General features: G+C 39.2%; 1 protein-coding gene across 2 annotated transcripts in view; it reads right to left on the reverse strand.

Annotated features, from left to right (window-relative positions):
* tnmd (tenomodulin) overlaps positions 1-17,202 on the reverse strand; it is a 49,198-nt gene extending 31,996 nt beyond the window's left edge. Inside the window, exons 1-2 of one of the 2 annotated variants that reach the window (XM_072663404.1) lie at positions 17,036-17,202; positions 14,865-14,999 (exon numbers count right to left, since the gene is read on the reverse strand). In XM_072663404.1, coding sequence (XP_072519505.1) covers positions 14,865-14,999; positions 17,036-17,083 — 183 coding nt within the window. In that variant the 5' untranslated portion in view covers positions 17,084-17,202. The remainder of the gene's footprint in view (positions 1-14,864; positions 15,000-17,035) is intronic. The other variant, XM_072663403.1, reaches the window with a different exon arrangement.
* Between the last annotated feature and the right edge of the window lie 4,076 nt (positions 17,203-21,278).

Here is a 21,278-nt window from a genome sequence, read left to right on the forward strand (position 1 = left end):
CTTGGCCTTTGCTCAGCAAGTAGGGGTGGTCTGGATTCCAGTTTCATCAGCTGAAAAACTCCATGCCAACTTTCTTGAGCTTCCCTCACTTGCCTCAGCCCAAAGAGAGATCCACACTTTGCAAATTTTAAGTTAGCAGATAAATTAAGAAAAAAGATTTATTTGAACTTTGATCTATTCTAAGCTGTACACACAGAGACTAAATATCTTGTAGCGTGTCATTGATTAGCTCTATTAGGTGTCATAACAAAAGTAAAATGAGGATATTAAGTCCATCTAATACAATTGTTTGTTAGGCATAAGCTAATTGCTAATGGCTTATGCCTGAAGCTGGCAGTAAGCGGTCAAGAACTTCCTACGTTTTCTTTGCTTTTTTTCTATCACCATGAGATCCCTGTACTCCTGCAAATCATGATTTAACTACTTGTTACGTATGTGGTCACATGAGCAGAACTAATTTCTCCCCAGGGCTCCACTCAGAAACACTATGCGATGGTTTTTCACCATCTCTCTCTCTCTCTCTCTCTCTCTCTTTTTTTTTTTTTTTTTTTTAAGCTAATGCTCAGTGGTTATAAATTGCTATGCCAGCTACCTTCACAACACTCCCACAGCAACATTTGCTGGTTTCTCCTCATTGTCTGTGTTTATCATGGAAATTAAACATGTTCTTAATTTAACATACAGCCTGACTTTCTTCTCTTCAGGGCTTCTTTACTCACTCAAACTGAAGGCAAGCCGTGGAAAGAGAGACAGCAGAGGATGAACTGTAATAAAAAAGTAAAACAGCATTTAGTCTCTGAAATATGAGCAAGACTGAAGGAAAAAAAAAATCAAAAAACAAAAGATCATGGTTACCCAGACATATTGCTGTAAAAATGGAGAAGCTCTTGGGAAATAACTTCTTTTCCAGATCAGTTTAAGACAGCAGCACAGATGGCATTCAGATGTGCTCATTGTGTGTCAGAGTCCACCGAGGAAGCTACTGTGTAGGTCTCATGCTGGGAATTAAACTCCATTCCTGTTTCTTGTCAAAGGTTTCAATGTTTCAATATGGAAAGAAAAAAGGCAACAATCTGCTCATTGATACCCTCTTCATTACAAACCCGAGTGTTTCTAACTTTTTTTTTAATCTTTATTGAACGGCTCATGTTTCTGGTGATATATTTCACGTGGAGGTTCCTCTGTTTAAAATGAAAATGCTGATGGTTCTTTGTTGCTCATGAAGACAACAAAGGCAAAAATTGGTGTTCAGAGACATAAGAGTTGTGGATGTGGACACTGATGACAAGCCCTGTCAGCTCGCATGGCCATTACAATTAAGATAAATAGGAAGGGGATGCTTTCAGGGCTGCCAAAGGCATTTAGTAGAGCATCTGGAGATGTCCAATGAAGACAGGCAGCTGCTTTTGGACAGAAGCCTGCCTTGGAAATGGGCAGGCAATGGTCACTAGCTAAAAGACAGAATCATCAGCAGAGTGAGTGATATTCCTTTAGGAATTTGATCTTTTTCAAAATTAATTGTCGGCTTGGTGCTTCCGAAAAAGTTATCAGTAATAGGAGGTCTGTATTTGTCTATATTCCATCTCAATAACAGCTTCAGACCCGATATTTGAATGTTCCGCAACGGTTTGAACTCACACAGAGAGCCGAGGCCTTCGATAAATTTGTAAGGGCTCTACGAAGCCAGACCACAGAGGTCTCATTTGTTAAAATGAGAGGCCAGACATCAAAAGAGCCATCCAAAAAGTACTGGTTACTTCTGAAGCGATTTTAGAAAGTATGCAGCACAAACAGGCGAGCTTGCTTTTGCGGTATGTTTAATTACGGATGCATATGTAACGAGACCTGGAATGAGGGCCAAAAGCTTTGCTTTGGCCTCTTGTTTTCTTCTACCCTTTAGTGCCTCCCAAAGGACTCATTATAGTGTTGTCTCGAGCATAGTTAAATTAGTCTACCGCTCAAAAAGCTTGGAATAAAACCTCCAGGAAACTAAGCCAGTAAGTATAGTTTCTTTTTGTGGACATTTAGCAATTGATTTTGCAATAAACACATAAAATACAGGATCTGCTGAAGCTTACAGGCCTTTTCACTCATGATTAATACTGTAAATAGGATAGTTTTCTACACTGGAAAGAGTTCTCTTGGAGGATATTTAAATAATAGGCAGCAAATATGCCTGGATGATAACATCTTTAGAGGCCTGGTACTTCCAAAAGAATAAAGCCTCAATGTCCTGTGGAATTCTGTAATGGCTGTGCATTACAGAGAAATTTCCGTGAGTGTTTACTCTGCATTCATGCTTCTCAAGTGAGCGTTTACTTTCAGGTTGAGGAGTGAGCTCTCTCTGGGTGTCGACCTCTCCCACTCACTGCCTCAAAGTGAGAGGAGCGTAATGACCCACTTTCTCTCCCCATTTCCCTAGTGACCCCTGCTGCTTTCCACATTTGGCCACCTCTCTGTGGCCCGCTGAGCATCTACAGCTGCTTTTAATTTGCTATAGCACTTTGCTCGTTTACTTCATGTATACATGAATAATCACATCAGCTGCTTCAAACAACTTGAACTCTCACTAGTCATAAATCACCTTGATCTGAGCTACTATGTGGGTAACAGGGCTATATTCCTTTGGGAGCTTTGGGAGCAATTTAGGTTCTTATTGGTCAGCATAGTATTGTTAGTTGGAGATGGGGGATTGGGATATATACGAATTGTTTGCTTTTAAGATGGGCAGTAAAATCATCATTTTGCCTTGAAACCCACTGGGACAATGATTGATGACTACTGAGTCTACTAACTGCTTTGCTAATCTAATCCATTGTGAAAACACTCAATGTAGTGTGAATTATGACATATGCCTCAACTATTTAACTGTGTGACAACATATAAGATATATCCCAAGTTGTATTTGGGCTTTGCCAGGGGAGCTGTGACTTCTTTTTTACTCACCTACAAACTACTGTAACTAGCCACAACTTTCTCTCAGGCCATCACCAAAGCCATTTCAAAGGCAGGACAAAAGAACTGTTTCAGGACATTGGGTGATGCAACACTTGCAGGCTTTGGTCTACCGCTGTAATTGATATTGCTGTGCTGTATCGGTGGTGGTGGGGGGGGGGGCAACTGATGTGTAGTGTATAAATAAACAGAAAAGGTGACAGAGTTTTCGTTCTCTCAAACCTTTGCAATCACACTTTTTTTGCACACTTTCGTTTTCCATCTCCTTGTCCCTCACTCTGCTCTGCCACGCTCAAGTTTGAGCAACTGATACCCATGTAAAAAAGACACAATGTGTTCTGTCACTGATTGTTCATCTGACTAGGTCTGCAGTGTGAATACAGACCAATCTTCCACCATGAATGGGCAGTCAGAGTTGCATGAAATATTCATCAAAGACATCTTCTAAGAATCTGACACAATGTGGAGTCTCTATGAATGCGAAACAGATTTTACACGGCCAAATATTGAGCTAAACGTCCATTCAAGAGCCGAGTTTTGAGCAAGCTACCCACAAGGGAGGTCACCTCTACTGCAGCCAAAGAGGACACTGTGGCTCTGGGTGGTTCTCAGCCTTACCACGTGTTAATAAATCGGCCGAGTGTGCTCAGTACCCCAGTGGCTAAGTGGCATTTAGAAACAGCTTGTGAGAACAGAAAGTCCCAGCTTTCAATCTTCTAGATGCACATGATAATTTGGCTAGATGAACAGCATTTGCTGCTAATGAGGACTGAAATGGTCTTTTGCTGCTAAAAAAAACATTAATGATCCATTTCCGTCTTAAAGTACTGACTAACGTCTGAGAAGCAGAGTGAACTGGCAGGCAACTATTTTAAGTCATCATTTATAAATCATTAATAATAATTGTGGACATTAAGCACAACATAAACCTCAGCATCAAATTATTATTTTTGATAAAGTATAGACCTATACTATAGAGCTCTCCTTGACCTTTGTTCACTTTGTGATTTAAAACCAAATCCTCTACAGTACTCATGCTTTTACATATACACACTATAAAATAATATGGACAAGAATAATCTTCACTGTACCAGAATTCCTACAGCAAGGTGGATCTCACTGATAGTAAGATCAAGTCAAATTAACAAGAAGTAACTTAAATGTACAATGCTCTCTCGATAAATCAGATCATCAAGGGACATGGGCATTATGTTGAAAACTGAACACTGAATATGAAAACATTTTTTTATTGTTTAAAAATATAATTGTATTGCCATATGTAGTTTCTCTGTCACACAAAAACCTTTTATTCCAAGTCAACTTTAGGAGAATGTATATTGGTAAATTCATCATGTAATGATATAATGATACAAATGCTACATTTCAAAAAGTAAACAATGTTAAAAATGGAGGTACGTTTTTGAATGACAGCAAAGATATGTGGATAAGTGGTTTGGCATACATTTCAAAATATACTCCCTGGTAGGCCAGCCACGATAACTACTTTTATATATGATAAATTGAACCAGAAATCTTATCAATCAATCAATCAATATTGAGTGATAAACAATAATATTGTAATTTTAAGACCACATTTTACACCATTGATTATCTCAATAGCATAATAATGCAATGAACATAAAGGAATGAATAATGCAAAATAACGTTCACGTTAAAGGGCTCTTCTTGCCCATTCAACTTAAAGCCAAAATGTTCCCAATCCGAACTCACTCTTTTAAACTTTCACAAGTCTTTAGGGAAAAACAGCTATTAGCCTACATACATATTTTCTATGGTCACGCGCAGCAGCATTCAACACAGCATTTCTGCAGACAGTCCAGAACCATATGTGGCGCTTGTAGTTTACAACAAATAAACACACATTGCGAGGCAAAATCGGTTTCAGAGGGTTGTATTGCGTTACAATACAAGCTACAAATGTCTGTGTATCGTTTCAATGGTGTGAAAGACTACAGCAGCAGCAAAACTGTAATTCACTTTTTTTGGTAAACTTTGGCGCCAAATCTGCGGTTTATGTGCCAAACTGTGAGGAAGCGAATTGCTACACCACCGTCTTTTTCTACACAACAGATGCCTGCTCACAGATTCGTCCTCTCCTGTGACAGAGAGTAGAATAGCCCGTCTAGATAAAAGCGACATCGCTGCTAAAATACATACAAGAAAACACTATGGGCAATATTGCGATCACCTAAAATTGTTAAGGTTCTGTCCATATATAGTACGATACGTCAAGGCCAACTCCCGGGACAAAAAAAATAAATGTGAATACACCTACAGGTGTGCGAGGGGATTAATAGGTTGAAAATGATGGTGCAGTGCAGTGAATCTCTCATTTAATGTAGAAAATGGAAAGCAGAGTAGCAGATGCTAATGATAATAAAATAATACTTGCAAGTCTATGGATCTATGCTCTCTTTCCAAAAACATTGACTATTGGATTGACTATATTTCAAAGTAGCACCTTGTCTATGTTAAAATGATGTGTCACATTTAGTTTAATAAACCTAAAGGAGAATATTCACTCATGTTCTAAACTGTTTCCTCTTGGTCAAGGTTGCACTGGGCTCAGAGCCTACATAGAATTGGAAAGGCCTGTCTAGAAGGAGTTGGGTGTCGTGTGGGTTTCCTCCCACCTCCCAAAAATACATGGTAGGTGATCTGACTATGCTAAGCTGCCCCTAGGACTGTGTGTGCATGTGTGTGTGGTACCCTATGATGGACTAGTGCCTCGTCCCAGGGTTCCAATGAACCCAATGATTGTGGGCAAGCTCTAAACTCATCCTGGCCAGGAAAAAGCAGATAAGGGGATATGTGATTTGCAAATAATGATTTGTCATACCTCACTCCAGATAAACATTTGTGACTAGTGATGCTCTGTCTTTATATTTTGATTGATCCCAAATTTTCTTTACAATTTAGTCATTTCCAATTCCCACCCACCAGCTAGGACACTTCCACTACATGATGCTTCTAGCACTGGGAACTATAAACTGCCTCTTTTTGAATTGCCACTAATGTAATGTTATTGAACAACTAACACACTTGCCAATTCTTTTACATCATAGACCTTAGGCTTCATTAACTAAATTCGTAGTGTTAATATGTCAACAACATATTAGCATCTTTGTTTCACTTGGTTGAGAGTCATAGTTGAAGTTTTATATGCCTTTGTGCAGGAAGCAAATATATATTTACATATAATGGGAGTTATAATATGCTGATTACCTTTTTTCACACAAAACAGCAAACTGAGGAACGGTTGCCAAGACCTCCGGTAAACACCCACTGGGCTGTTAAAGTAAATGAGCCAGACACTATACTGCCTGGGGGTCATGCAAAAGCTTTGAACGGCTTGGAATGGAATCATCTGTAGTCTGCAATAGAAAAGTTACCATTTTTTGTTAGGTGTTTTTTTTTTGAAGTTGTGAATACACACAGGACTGTCTTTGTAATTATGACATTTGCAGCAACTGAGCCCAAGGCCTGGTGTGCCTATTTACAGCAACTGAGCCACAAGGCCTGCTGTGTCTATTTAAAAGACAAATTCTGTTATTTAAGTACACATGCTTTCTGTTGGTATATCAGCATCTTCCCTATTTTACTGTAGTAACTCTGTTTTTGTTGTTTTATCATTTATCAACACACACACGTTCTAAACTTAGAGATCAGTATATATGAAGTTAACACCTACAAAGTGTTGTAATCCTTTGGAGAGTACAACACAACAAAGTCTCTTTTCAATTGTAGACAAACAAATGTGTGTGGAATTTCTTTCAAGCGTAGGGGCTATTTGTCCAACTATATGCATTCATGAAGCATTTTTTTCTCACTTTCTCATTAGATCATAGTCATTGCTATGACACTGTACCCCCACAGTAATCCTGAAATGACTTGCCCAATTATTAACTGCTCAAGAGTTTCAAAGTATGCCCTGAAAATAAGTTAATACTTGTAGTCTGGCTTTTGAAAGCAGCATTCAAACGCAATCTTGATGTGAGGAATGCATCTGTGTTTACGGCAATTAGCAACACTGTCTAAGGGCTTTTTAAATTACTTTCTTAAGAGTTAAATTGATGCGATTTTGCTGTCTGCAGTCAATGTCTCTATAAGCAGAGAGCAAAATTATAGACCCAGGTAGAGCAAGAGAGAATAAACACCCCGTGTTTACTCTCCTTGCAGACACTGCCTGTGTTATTAGCAGATAAATGAACTGCACTCGGTGATGAAAGTGATTTCACATTCAAGCTGGGTGTTCAAAATATCTACAAGGTCATTCACGTATTCAATGTACCTCATTTTTGAGTGGAAAACATTTTTTTTTCCCCTCCACATGAAATGTCAATAGACAGGAATGAGATCTTATTTGGAAGGTTTAAAAAGAGAGTGAAAGGCACCATTATTTAATTATTTCTGCCATGAAATAAATGAATGTCTATTCAAGCAGCTCCAAGTCTCCTTTCAGGTCTAGGGAACTCTTTATAATGTTTTTTCACTAAATTAACAAAGTGGGCTGATGATTTGCTTCTTCAATAGCCAAATGTTCCATTTAGTACGATAGTCATATAAAAATAGTATTGTTTCCTCTTATTTCTAAGAACTGTATTATACTTCACCCTCAAAAACACTAGTTTTTGAAGAAAAAAATCAAGCTGTTAATATTTACATGAAATAGCACACTTTATACAAGACAATAAAAATTAAAAGTCAGAGATGACAGAATTATTTGGTAAATGTGGTGAATCAATGAGTGAATGGTTCCCCTTTTTTCCCCTAAACTGATCTCATACTAACTTATATTATGAATAGTCTCCCAATTGTTAATTGCATATGCAGAACAACATTTGCATTCTTTGTAATCAGACAATTTGTAATTAGGCTTTTCACTAGTAATAATTAAATTAATTATGTTCGTCTAAATTATAAGACAAAGGCAGATTGAATCTCAGCTTTTGATAGGTTTGCTGTCATCAGTTAGCATCAGGCAAAATTTTTGTTGGAAATAGCTTTTCAACACAGTCATCTTCCATTCTCAAGAAAACGCGAGCTACTCAGTATTGCTCACTAACTGGAATGCAAAATCATTTAATGGTGCCTTTAACTCTGTTCTTTAACCCGCATTTTATTCCTCCTTACAAAACTCTCTGCAGACCATTACTAATGACTGCATTTACAACATCAGGCATGATGATAACAGTCACTGTAACGCTAACAGCGCTTCTGGTAGAAATATATCACTACGATAGCTTAGCAATTCTCGTTCTGCAGCATTAATTGGATGCTGCTGGGACACCAGTGTCACTGTCTACAGTCAAGGAAGTATTGCACTGACTGAGAGGCTGCGGTTAAAAAAGAAATCCCCTGCTCTTAAACAACACCTTCAAGCCAGACTGAAGTCTGCAGATGAAAACATGGACAAAGAATGTTTCCTGGAGGAAAATCTTATGGTCAGATAGGACACAAATATTTGGAGGAGTAAGGATGAGGCATTCAAAAACACCCCTTATTCAAGAACTCCCTTCTTTGCAATCAATAATATATCAATACACCCATAAAAGAACATGTTCCAAGAAATCATGACATTCGACCACAACTCACAAGCTAGAGGATGGTATTCTTGTCCTTGTTACTGTAAGCTGTGACTGGTGATGACATTTGTTGTGCAAAATAGAAAAGTTCCAGTAGCTGTGCCATTGTTGGACCTGGCAGGAGTTATTGTGCTTTTCTGGAGCTGGGCTGGGATTCATACTGGACTTGAAAACACATTGTTTTCATTTATTGCAAAGGTTTTTCCATTGCATATGGTCTAAGGCTGAAAATCACCGATATCACACCAAGTTCAAGTTCACGGGAAGGACAGCGTCTAGCTCAATGCAGCATAAGCTCTACAGGGTGCCTTAGAGGATTATTACAATACCTGCTCCTTACTGTGACTTATTACAATACCAGCACCTTACTGTGGCTTATTACAACCTGTATGACACACTGAAGGGCTGCTGTTGGTGTCTGCCTCATAACTGTATGTATTGGAACTAAAGGTGATTGACAGTGGGGTTACAGGCATGTTAAAAGGTTAGCAATGTGAGATTATATTTATATAAGGATCTTAAAACCATTTCCTAACATCATGGCATTGTTTTCCTCAGACACAGTAGAATGGCAGGTCATGTTTTAGGCTTTCGAGTAAATCTTGACACCAATCCAAAATGGAGGGCATTAACTTGAATGCAACTTCTGCTTTTCACACTGGCAAAATAAAATAAACTGCTACCCCTAGGAGATGACAATCATGCTATGTTTAATATTTTATTACTTAAATCAAGCAAGATACCCCGAAGGTTTATTAACATTGGACTACTACACTGCACCACATCTGCTGGGCAAGAGTACAGAGGCACACTAGATTTGATGAGTTCAGTCACATGAATCAACAAAAGAACATCTTATTTAGCTCAGTTCGCCTCCAATCAGTTTTCTTATAGGAAAGAAACTGCAATGAGAATGAGAAATTGTACTGTTTCGGCCTCTCATTTCACAGGCAGCGTATTCTGTTTAACTTCACATAGATCTTAATTCTAATTTCTAGTGCTTAATTCCTCCAAAATAAATTATGTGCAGAAATGTACTTCTGCATAGCATGAGTATGAGAGAGCTTTTGGGCAGGAGCCGGCACTCAGAGCACTGCACAAGAATGAAACAGGATGTGAAGGCTCAATCAGACTCTAAATTGCACAATATATGGGGGGGAGGGCTGCTGTGTTGCTACATGGGGAGACGAGAGAGGAAAATGAGGGTGGACATTGTGCTCACAGTCTGCTGCAGAACAATTTCTGGTGCCAACCTGAAGGAGAATATTTATTCAGAGGAAGAAAAAAATAATGTTTTGTCCACTAATGTACCTTCTTGCCTTGGTCAGACATTGGAGAAGTGGCACATAATGGATGCTAATGCTCCTTCTTGAAAGTTATGTGGTAGCGTCAAATCAGTGTTAGATGCTGAGTTGATTGTACAAATCTTTGTACAAGGCTTAATCATTCAAAGTGCTAAAGGCCTGCTTGTATGGAGAGCACCAGGAGATATTCCAAGCCAGAATTTTAATCAAAGTTGGGATTTATTGTGAACGGTGCTCTAGAACATTTTAAACTACCTTTCAAAGAAAGGTAATTTAACACCATGCACACCACTTCAAGCTTACAACAGGGCAAAACTAGGCTCCCATTCTGCCACCCTACCCTTTTACTTCTCCCTCAGTTACTTCACCACAGCTGCAGGTTAGAAAGCATTCCCTTAGTCTGGCGGAGACCTGTCTTCATGTCTGTGTGGAGAGGAGTGGACGAAGGGTCTGTACTAAGTGGATAAATGAGCCTGACGTGGTAAATCAGGGAAGATTACAGACTTGAAGGCAGTGTGTCCCTGTAGGGAGTGACTAAAGCAGCTGCTCAGATAGACCAGTCTGCTCTATTACAGTAATTATTCTCCCCAAAGACTATGCAGGAAAATCCTTGTTAGCAAATAAATAAATAAAAACAGAAGACTTCACTCTGTTTAAGAACATGGCATTTCAACTGCGGTGCAAAGAATGGAGGCGCCGCCTTTATCTCATTATACCAGAGTTACAGTAGTTTCCTCCTTTATTGTGTGGTGGAAACCAATAGGCAGTGGCATTGCCAAAAGGGTAGTTTTGGGACACAGCCAGTAAATAAAGCCGCACAGGAGGGCTGTTCAGCGCCCCACACCTGCGACTATTACTGAAGAGCAGGTGCAGCACTGTTCATTAAGTAGCACATCCAGACCCAGAAGTCCTTTAGAGTAGTGGTCGGGGGCACATTGCGAAAGGCTGCCTTATGGCAAGGGCATGGCAACAAGGTGAGCGAGGCAATTTCGACCCGAATAACGGAGGACATCTTCCAAAGCCTGACAGTCATGTTTGGAAGAGCCAATTTCACAGCACAGCCCTGGCTCCTATACATGTGATCTATTGGAAAGTGTCCTCTAATACTATGGTCAATATGGAAGTCACTGAAGGATTAGATAAGGTAGCTTGAGGGAAGATTGACGCCCAATCCATGTGTGGCTAGTCCTTGTACTTTGATAAGCTCCACAACACATAAGGTCATAGTCCAAAAAGCGTTTCAATATATCCAGAAAACAGAAAGCCATATTTGAACTAATTACTTACGAGAACACTGTAGATCTACACAGTAAACAAACACAGACTTGAATTATTGTTCCAACACAGGCATTCATAATTAGAGAAAATAGGACAGGTGTCAAATCACTAATGCTTGTAATTTAAATTTTGGGCTGCTTTAAAAGGGGCTAAATGTTTAGCTTGCCGCTGTTAGGTGATACAGAGAGCAACTAATCCCAGCGGAAGTCAGTGCTTACAACAATAATTAGGACATGGTAAACATAAAGGCAGCAATGGGCTAGAAACCAAGTGATGTGGTCAACACGCAACACGCACGCGCACACACCATGCATAAGTGCACATCCCACCACCACCCCCAACACCCACACACCCACCTCACACACTGGCAGGGTAAGCGATGGGAAACTCTTTATCTTCCCCAGGCCTCTGTAACAACATATGTTTGCAAGTAATTAAAAGAAGTTCCCCAAGCGGTTACCATGTCATATTGAAATACAATACGCTGAACAAATTACCTTTCTATGGCTGTTTATGCAAAGCTGGGCACGAGAGACCAGTCTTCCTCGGCCTGCTGCTGTACAGATGAATAGGCACTCTCCTGCTCCATTGATGTATTGACTTATAATTAGTTTGTCAGGAACTACAGCTCTTGGGAGTTGGGAGAATAATTGATGAGGCCTTACAGGGCAATATAAGGCTGGTGAAAAGCATCTGTCATATACACGTCATTCCCTATCTTTTCAAATGTAAAATAAGGGAGCCAGTGGCCATTCTAGGATCTTTTTTTTTTTTTATGTGAGGCCACAGTTTCACAGGGGCATTTAGAGACATCCACATTTGCTTCATAATATCTTTAGATACCATCTGTTAAAAGACAAAAGCTTTATTAAATTTAAAGCACAATACTGATTTAGCTCAATCTATATTTCTGTCAATGCAGCATGTTTTGCTTTTATTTGCAGTCATGATAAAAAGAATCTTATCATTAGACTAAATAGTTTGGCAACTTCCTTAGTTTCCAAACAATTAACTGATGTGTTTATCCACCTATTTATGCAACATATCTATTTTATCATCATGGTAGTGATGCTAATTTTGTGCATTAACAATTTATTGTCTACTTGACTGCATTCTATCACTTTTCATGTATATATGTATGTAAAAGCACCATTTCTGTGTACATGAATGGGCGAGCAAAATGGATGAATATCAGCTTTGAATTAAGTACAGCTGCATGATTTATCTAACAAGCTGACCATAGTAATTCATTTTTCCTGTTTAATACAGACTTGAGACCATAACGAATCCTCCATTTAAAGGGAAGATTGCCCCTTGCCTGTGTTTAGGAGGCTTCTGTTTTACAAAGAATTTGGAAATGCTTCTTTGTCTCCGCTTTATGCTCTTTTGGTTATCTGCTGCTTAAAACACTCATTGAAAATGAGCATTTCATGCAGCTTTGTACAGCGGGATGATTTAACTACTCCAGCACTCAAGGCGGAAAGCCACCCACCAGAGACTCTAACAAACATCACAAACACTATGTGATCTCTATATGTTTTAGGTGACATGCAAAAAAGCCTGAAATACAGACATTCTCCAATAATCTCTGGAAATACAATAGTGTACAATCACTGGCTGTGCTTTTTAAAGTTAGCAAACAAGGTCAAAAGACCAGTAGTTGAGTGGTGTTTTCCACATCACATAGCTTATTAGAAAGCAGAAAAACACCATATAGTACACCAGATGCATGTAATGCAGTAATGCAAACACTCCTTAGCAATTATATAATTATATATAACAATAATAGCCAGCTAGCTTACAGCAGCCAGTGGTTGTTCAGAGGCTAAAACTTTGTCAAAACTTTGTCAAAAAATGTCTACCTGGCTATGTACTCACAAACTTTTAGAACGGTTTATTGACGTGCCTGACATGCCTAAAGTTACAGTGGTTCAAACATTCAGTTTCCATTTTTGTTTTCAGCATGTTCACCCTATTGAAAGCGCAACTCTTGAAATGCACACTAATTGTCTCCGTTGCTGTTGCTGTCTGACTCCTTTGCCACTTGTCTCATAATTCCCCTACTGGTGTTAAAAGAATGCCTGCCTTCAGTCAGGCCCATCATTGGGTTTTAAAGTGCCATCACATTGCTCTTTGCTCGAGACAGGGGATGGGCCTCAACCCAGCAGACCCCATTAGTGCGTGAGTGGAAGCTCTCACATTAGATCTCCAAGAACCCAGACAGACACTGTCATTAAGCACACTCCCTCAGAGAGTGATCCTGCTTTATGTGGGCCCGATCTGATGACTCCTCAACCTAGAGAGTGAGATGTTTTGTACAGGAGCATGATAATATTTTAACCAGAGGTTGCAAGAATAGGAGACCATGATGACAGTTTTTGATAGATGATGATTGCCACAAAATTCATTCAGACACAAAAGTCCACCTACAAATCTAATACAGTAAAATATCATTGGATGGCTTTAGAGCTCATTTCTGATTATAACTTTTCCTTTTCATTTTTACACTTTTTTTTTGTTGCTTTGATCTACTTATTTAATCTGCTTATATATATACACAGAATATGACCACGCCTGATTTGGAATGAACTCAGCCCGCTACAGCACTTTGTAGTTCTATAATAACAGACTGTAGTCCATCTGTTTCTCTGCATACTTTATTAGCCTCCTTTCACCCTGTTCGTGAATGGTCAGGACCCCACAGGACCACCACAGAGCAGGTAACATTTGGGTGGTGGGTCATTCTCAGCACTGCAGTAACACTAGCATGGTGTTGGTGTGTTAGTGTGCGTGTTGTGCTGCTCTGAGTGGAACACACAAAGCAATGCAGCAGGAGTTTTTAAACACTGTGTCCACTCACTGTCCACTCTATTAAACACTTCCACCTAGTCAGACCTAGTTGGTCCACCCTGTAAATGTAAAGTTAGAGACAGAAGCTCATATGTTTCTGCACAGTTTGCGTTGGTGATCATATAGTTGCTGGTTGGTAGGTAGTCCTCAGTCCAGCAGTGACAATGAGGTGTTTAAAAACTCCAGCAGCACTGCTGTGTTTGACCCACTCAAACTAGCGCAGTGTCAGCGCAGTTGGGTGCTAAGAATGACCCGCCACCCAAATACTACCTGCTCTATGGTGGTCCTGTGGAGTCCTGCCCACTGAAGAACAGGGTGAAAGGAGGTTAACAAAGTATTATAGAACTTAAATTATAGGACTACTCTTATATGGAAAGTGGAGCCGATATAATGGGGAAAGTTTTATTATTCTAATACGACTGTGTTTCATATTTCATATTTACTTTGACTGTGTATTTTTTTTATTTTTTATTTTTTATTACATTTCATGTCTTGTTCAAACACCATATAACTGTACTGAATACATTGGTACATATTTGCATATTGACTGGTTGGTTAGTAGTTATTTTCTCTCTGGCTCCGACTGCTGATGGCAGGCAGCACAACCTGGGATTCAAACTAGCAGAGGTCCATTAGAGAATGACAATAACGTCTAAGAGTGAACTTATACCACATTCACTCCAAATGAATCCACACACTAATCTGGCAATGATGTTTCTCTGTGGTATTTTTGTGTCTGCTTGCAAATGGAAAGACATCATTTGAAATAGATCACAGCAGCTTAAAGCATGCACTGAGATGTAAGTATTTCTACTGAAAAATCCAGTACTGTAATCTTCATGTAAATTTACAGACTGTTAGACTGTGTTACCTTCCCAGGGCTCGAGTTCCAAATATACCTCAGGCTAAAGATACAAAGGACCAGCATTAGGAAAACCAATCCCAGAATTAGGGCTCCACGTTGGTAACACCGGTATCTGGCATTTTTCTCCTTTCCCAGCTCAACCTGCCAAATAAAATAAAATATAATGAAATAAAATACAGAAATCTCACACTGACACTTACACAGAGGAAGATGTAGATACAGCATTAAAGAGAATAAGAGAACAATCAAATGGTACAATAATGCATTGAGTCATAAAAGAGAATAAATGAACAATAATAGTACAATAGCATTTTGAGGCATAAAAGAGAATGCAGGAACAAAAATATGGTACAATAATATTTCGAAGCTATGCGCAGTGGATGTACGGCACGGTATGATGAGGCACAGTTGAGAATGAAATGATAATCACATGGGCAATTTGAATTTCTCCGAAATGGCACAAAAGGTCACATTTATTAAAATGGTCCCAAATTAAAAGTTCGCCTGTTGGACTTAATTCCCCAAGCTTAAGGCCACAAATTAATAAAGGGGAGGTTTTGTTCCAACTGACTTCCATGAGGGAGGGAGTAAAAGCTCACTATTCTCAGTGGTGTGCTCTTGGCTCTCGGAGGATGTGGCCAATCAGAATTACGAAATATGGAGTTGAACAAGCTTCAATTAGGGATGTCTCTCACTGAAAGAGCAGCTTATAACATTCTCAAGGAATCTGTTAAAGAAAAGGAAGGAAAGAAATGACTCCTGCTGCTGTACTTTATCTTGCTGGCTGAGGCAGAAAAGCACTCTAGGAGGTCCTTCCCCCCTTAAATGTAGTGGCTCCATGTATTAGTCTTAACACCAAAGCAGCACATAATAAACTGTCGCAAATGGCCATTAATTATAATGTGTGGGAGGCTTTAGCAGGACGTCGGGGTTAGATGTGGAGTTTCATTATATCATCTCAACATTAACAAAAAAAATTGCATGAAAAGAATACATTTGATATCAATAGACCGTTCTCTCCAGAGGATTTCCCTCATAATGAACTTCCTGGTAAAATCATCAAGACATGGGCGCTACTGGGGGAAACAGAAGGGCAAATAATCAAGAGGGGCCCAAAATTCCTGTGAAGAGTAATTTCTCCATGCATGGAGCAAAAATGCAGCCAAAGTCGAAGCACTAATCCAGAGGTTGCATAAGCAGAGGAAACTTGACTAGAGGACAAAGTTCCATCCACTCCGAATATAAATGGGCTGAAAAGTGTACAGACTGCTGCCAGCAAAACAGTATTAAAGCAGTTTTAGGTTCAGAATCAGCAAAACAACTGTGGTGTAGCAGAGAAGCCTGGGGCCCCCTGCTGTTTAGAGAAAGAGAAAAAGCAAGAGGATGGAGGATGAGAGAGAGGGGGAGAGAGAAAAAGAGAAAAAGAGTGTGTGTTAGTGAGTATGCATGATTTACCCCATGTGTGTGTGTGTATGTGTATATATATAGACACACACACACACACACACACACACACTATATCCCATAGTATGCTTTAAAAAAATGTCTTATCTATCGAATGCTGTGGTAACTTTAGTTATAGCAGGACTTCCAATTTTCACTTCTTCAGAGTATATCAGTCTCTCTCTCTCAGCTCTCAGCTGACATGTGACTTACTGAATTAAAAAACAAAGAACAAATTGTTCATTATTAATCTATGGCTAGAACTACATATAGTCCCATAATGTAGACATAACACGGAGAGTAAGCACTAAATTCTGAAAGAAAATAAAATTACCATTAAATTACAAATTATAACTTGGCAATATAATGTAATGTATTTTAATCTATTGTAATTTCAGCAATTTAAGAAATACTGGCAAATAGGCTTAAAATATCTGACAGTGACTGCAAAAAAACCCTGAAATTAGCAGCAAGTGCATTATAAGTGCAATATATGTTGATTTGTATAAAAATCTAATGTAATCATACTAGACAACAAAACATTTAAAATCCTTTTACAGTTTTAGAGTTCTTTAAAAGGTGGTAGCCATTACTTTCTCTTAGCAGTGAATGCAGAACTTTTTTTTTTTTTACAATATTTTGCAGAGCAAATTACTGTCAATGTTACTATTTATTATTGTAAGGACTTAAAATACAGAAATCAATTGGGTTGGGTAAAAATATATATTACTCACATCTTTGCAGAGAGCCTGCTGACTGCTGCACTGGTGGCTATTTTCCATGATTCCAGCTTTAGCGGTGACAAACTACTAACTCCTGTAGAAACCCTCAGTCAGGCAGGAGGAGAGGACTGTGTCTCAGGGAGCCGGAGAAGCAAACTTCATTCCATTGGTAATTTAGGAGAGTGCTTGAAAGGGAGGGTTGGTTTTTCAGAGGGAATGGAATTACCTCCACACTTGCAATTCTCCTCTTATATGCAAAGCAGATGGCTCTGGTTAGGAGTATCATCTGCTCATGAATGGAAACATTATGAATGTGAGATACAGTGGGAAGTGAGTGGTACACAGTAAATAGGGGCAGATGATAAATGATACAACCCGCACGCACGCAGTCGACATATCTGCAACGCACAGCTACTGTTATTTTTGAAAAATTTATTGAGTAACTCATTCACATCTGGACACATCTGGTGGAGTTACAGATTTATGAGTGAGGAAGAAAGTGGAAAATAGAAATCTATTTTAGTCTTGAAATGTAGTTTATGCTTTCTGAACACAGTGGCTGCCTTGATATTGAGGAAGTTGAACATTTTTAAGGCTGCTCACCTACAGTTTTTCATGCTGTCACATGCCATGCTGTTGTGATTGGCTGGTTCAAAAGGACTCTGTGTCTGCAGAGAAAACTGTGCTGTGCAGTATCTAAAGTTTGGCAGAAATACCATGGCCGGAACTCCTTCCTGTTAGCGAATACACTCACTGCTATTCTCTGTGATGGTTTTTCCACCCTCACACTTTTCTGCCTGATCTTCATGACTGCAACAGTCTACTTTAAACCCTCTGTATCTTCAGCAAGGAGGGTCTGGTCCAACAGCACAAAGCTAAAGTCTCTTAGACCCCGCCTTCCCCATTTATTCAGTTTAATACTCACTGTCCAATCCACATCGTTTAACTGAAGATATAGTCTACACTCTTAATATGATTATCTGAACAATATATGTATTTCCATAATATTATAAAACTTCAATTCATATTCAACTGAATATGTATTAAATGCAACTTTTTAGAAGCACTTTCATGCTCTGACCCTCCTGTTCTACCACATCCCAAAGGTGTTCTATTGGATTCAGATCCGGTGAGTGGGAAGGCCACTGAACAACACTGAACTCATTGACAACTTCATTAAACCAGTTTAAGAGACTTTTGCTTTACGACATGGTGCATTATCATCCTGGAAGTAGCTGTTAGAAGTAAACTGTGGCTATTAAAGAATGAACATGGTTAGCAACAATCCTCAAATAGGCTGCATCACTCAGGTGATTATTGATTGGTTTCATGCTGTAAAAACCTACACCCTGCGCAAAGCACGTCACAATGTCCATTGCTATTTTACACCCCACCAACAGTTCCTCTGCCTTCCGCCTATAGACATGCAGCAGAGCACAAACCCATAGAGCGTGCCAGTCGGCAGCTATGCAAACTTTTACATCAACAATAAACAGAATACAAAATGAAATAACATATAGAAGAGCAAGGTAACTTAGTACATGCCTTTTGGAAGTTTCAAGCCGCACAAGACATACTTTTTCTGCTGTTATGATAGCAAAGACACACTGACGCCCTAAAATCAAGCAGAGCTGTGCGCTGTTGACAACTTGCCTAAAGATCGCTAAAATAATAAATAAACCCAGATTAATAAATGAATTAACTCAGATTAATTGCTTGTAACCACATGAAGTGGTATCGGACCCAAAGTGTGCAAAGAAACATTTCTCACACTGTTAGACCTCCTCCACCATCTTGGACTGCTGACAGCAGGCAGGTTGCATCCATGGATTCTATAGATGGCAAATTCTGACCCAACCATCTGTGTCTCAGCAGAAATCAAGATTCATGAGATCAGGCTACATTTCTTTAGTCTTCCATCCATCTGTCTATCCTTCTACAACTCTGTAGCGGTCTATCAGTCTGCCTATCCTTCTACAACTCTGTAGCCACCTGTCTATCTTTCTACACCTATCAGTCCCTCTCCAGCTCGCTCTTTATCTATCCATCTATCAGTTTTTTTGTCTATCCATCAAGCGTGCTATAGCTGTCTGTCTGTCTATCTATTAATCTCGCTCCAGCTCTCTATCTACCCAGCTCTCTAGCTATATCTATCTATATCTATCTATTTATACCCATATCTATCTATGTACACTGAACACACTACACACAACCATCTAGCAACACCTTAGCAACTAACAAGACCTTAGCAACTATATGACATAGCACAGCAACCACTTTGCGACCAGATGGGAAATACTATTTTCGGTTTTAGATAATATAAAGTCTGGAGTCTTCCTTAGGAAAAGAAATTATCAGCAGTGACACAGTGATTGAACTTTTTTGAGCTCTAGCTCTGTGACAGGAGTGTAATGACTAAGAGCAGAGATATTTATATCGTATAGCCTAAATTATAGGGTACTTTGGCAGCAAAGGTGTCCTAAATCCCTTTTGAGTGCAAATGTAAAATTGAAACCTGATTCCACTACGGGTCGTATTCTCACTTGAGCTTCACCATAAATCGTAGCTTTTGCACAAATCTGCAATTGACCTCAATACGAGACTGAGGAGAGATTGAGGCACATGTGCATATCTTCTCATTTATGCATGCTTTTCCCAAAATACATTCATGATTCAAAACTACATAATTAAAACTAAACTAAGCACAAAAAACATTACTTCTGTTGAGAATTACTGTACATGGAAGTGTATGTTGCTATTTTTGACTGATTCGTTTAAAATCCCTTTTCATGTAAATGATGGTGGCAATTTGTTAAAATTGTAGTAATTTATGTAGGGAAAAGTGCATCAGCCATTAAGCAAAGCACAGAGAGCTTCCTGAGCCCCTGCTTGAATGGGGAACATTCCCACATAATAAACACTAAAGCAAAAACAGCAACTTCAGAGCACAGGGTGACAAATAATGTGAAGACGACTTCCTTTCATTCACTTCACTTCCAAATGTTACTTAGGTGCTGGATTCCAAACAAGATAACTCACAAAATCATTAAACACCTATGGAAAGATTGAAATACCCCTCAATAAAAAACCTCTGCAAAAAATCTTGGCACCATATCCATTTCAGATGGGGGCGAAGGAGTGGGAGCAGGGCAACGGACATTTCTCGAAAACATTACACTTTTAGAGATTGGTCTGCACAGTTCTAATAACTAAAGCACCAGTTTGTGTGTGAAATGTACTAAATGCTTTTGCAGTATAGTGGATTGCAACCGTAACCATAGGTTCATGTACACACTGGTCTTTAGCTGTGCTTCATGCATTCTAGCTGTTTTTCCGAGCTAGACTTCCCGCTGAGATTTGATGACAAGTCGACAGCGGGCTTGATGTTTGCTATAATCTGTGTATCATGTCTGTAGGTTACTCTAATTCTGAGTTATGAAGCCTAGAATACTGGCGGTGCGGGAATCTGGTTCAGTGAATGGATTGGTCCCATGTATCTGCCAAATAATACAATACCCAATCTAGCTAATTTCGTTAGTATTAAGACCGATATTCAATCCTAGTATTGGATCGGTGCATCCCTACTCCCTACTTCGCACTAACTGTCCTCAAAAACATTGCTCGAATTTCCAGAGTGTGTGGGGGGGGAGTCAACAAGTAAATAAGGGAGTACTGGTACTTTTTCCCCACTTCAAGCACTGGATTTATCAGTAACCAGACTGTGTGTGTATGTGTGTAACGGGCACATAACCTGTAAAACCCACACTTCCAATCTCATTTTCTTAATCAAGACATCTTTTACCAATTAGCTCTTGGAGAGGTCACAGGTTGCCTTACGTTTGTTTAGTTTGTACTGTGGATGTTTATTCAATGTGCTTGATAAAAGAAAAACAGTAAAAAGATCCAAGTGATTACAAAGGGTTTAGTCAGTGGACCAGTTGTCATATCTGTCAGTCAGTCTGTTAGCCAATTAGCCCAACTGACTCTCTACTGCCAACCAATTAGCACCTTTTAGGACTGCTGACCCTAAAGTTGCTTTGATGAGTGTTCACACTTCGCAGGTTGCAGTATGCCTGTGTTAATTAGGATAGAGGAATGGTAGCTGCAGGTGCCATTACATTCAAAATTAGAAGGAGTCTCATTTTTAAGATAATGAGGTAATTCACATTAACCCTTAGAAGTTGTAGTTACTGCCAGTGCTAAAAAAGGATTGTATAATTCAGCATTTATTGATTAATTGTTCTTTTGAAAGTGA

The sequence above is a fragment of the Salminus brasiliensis genome, chromosome 19, assembly GCF_030463535.1.
Source record: "Salminus brasiliensis chromosome 19, fSalBra1.hap2, whole genome shotgun sequence".
In the NCBI taxonomy this organism is placed as follows: Eukaryota; Metazoa; Chordata; class Actinopteri; order Characiformes; family Bryconidae; genus Salminus; species Salminus brasiliensis.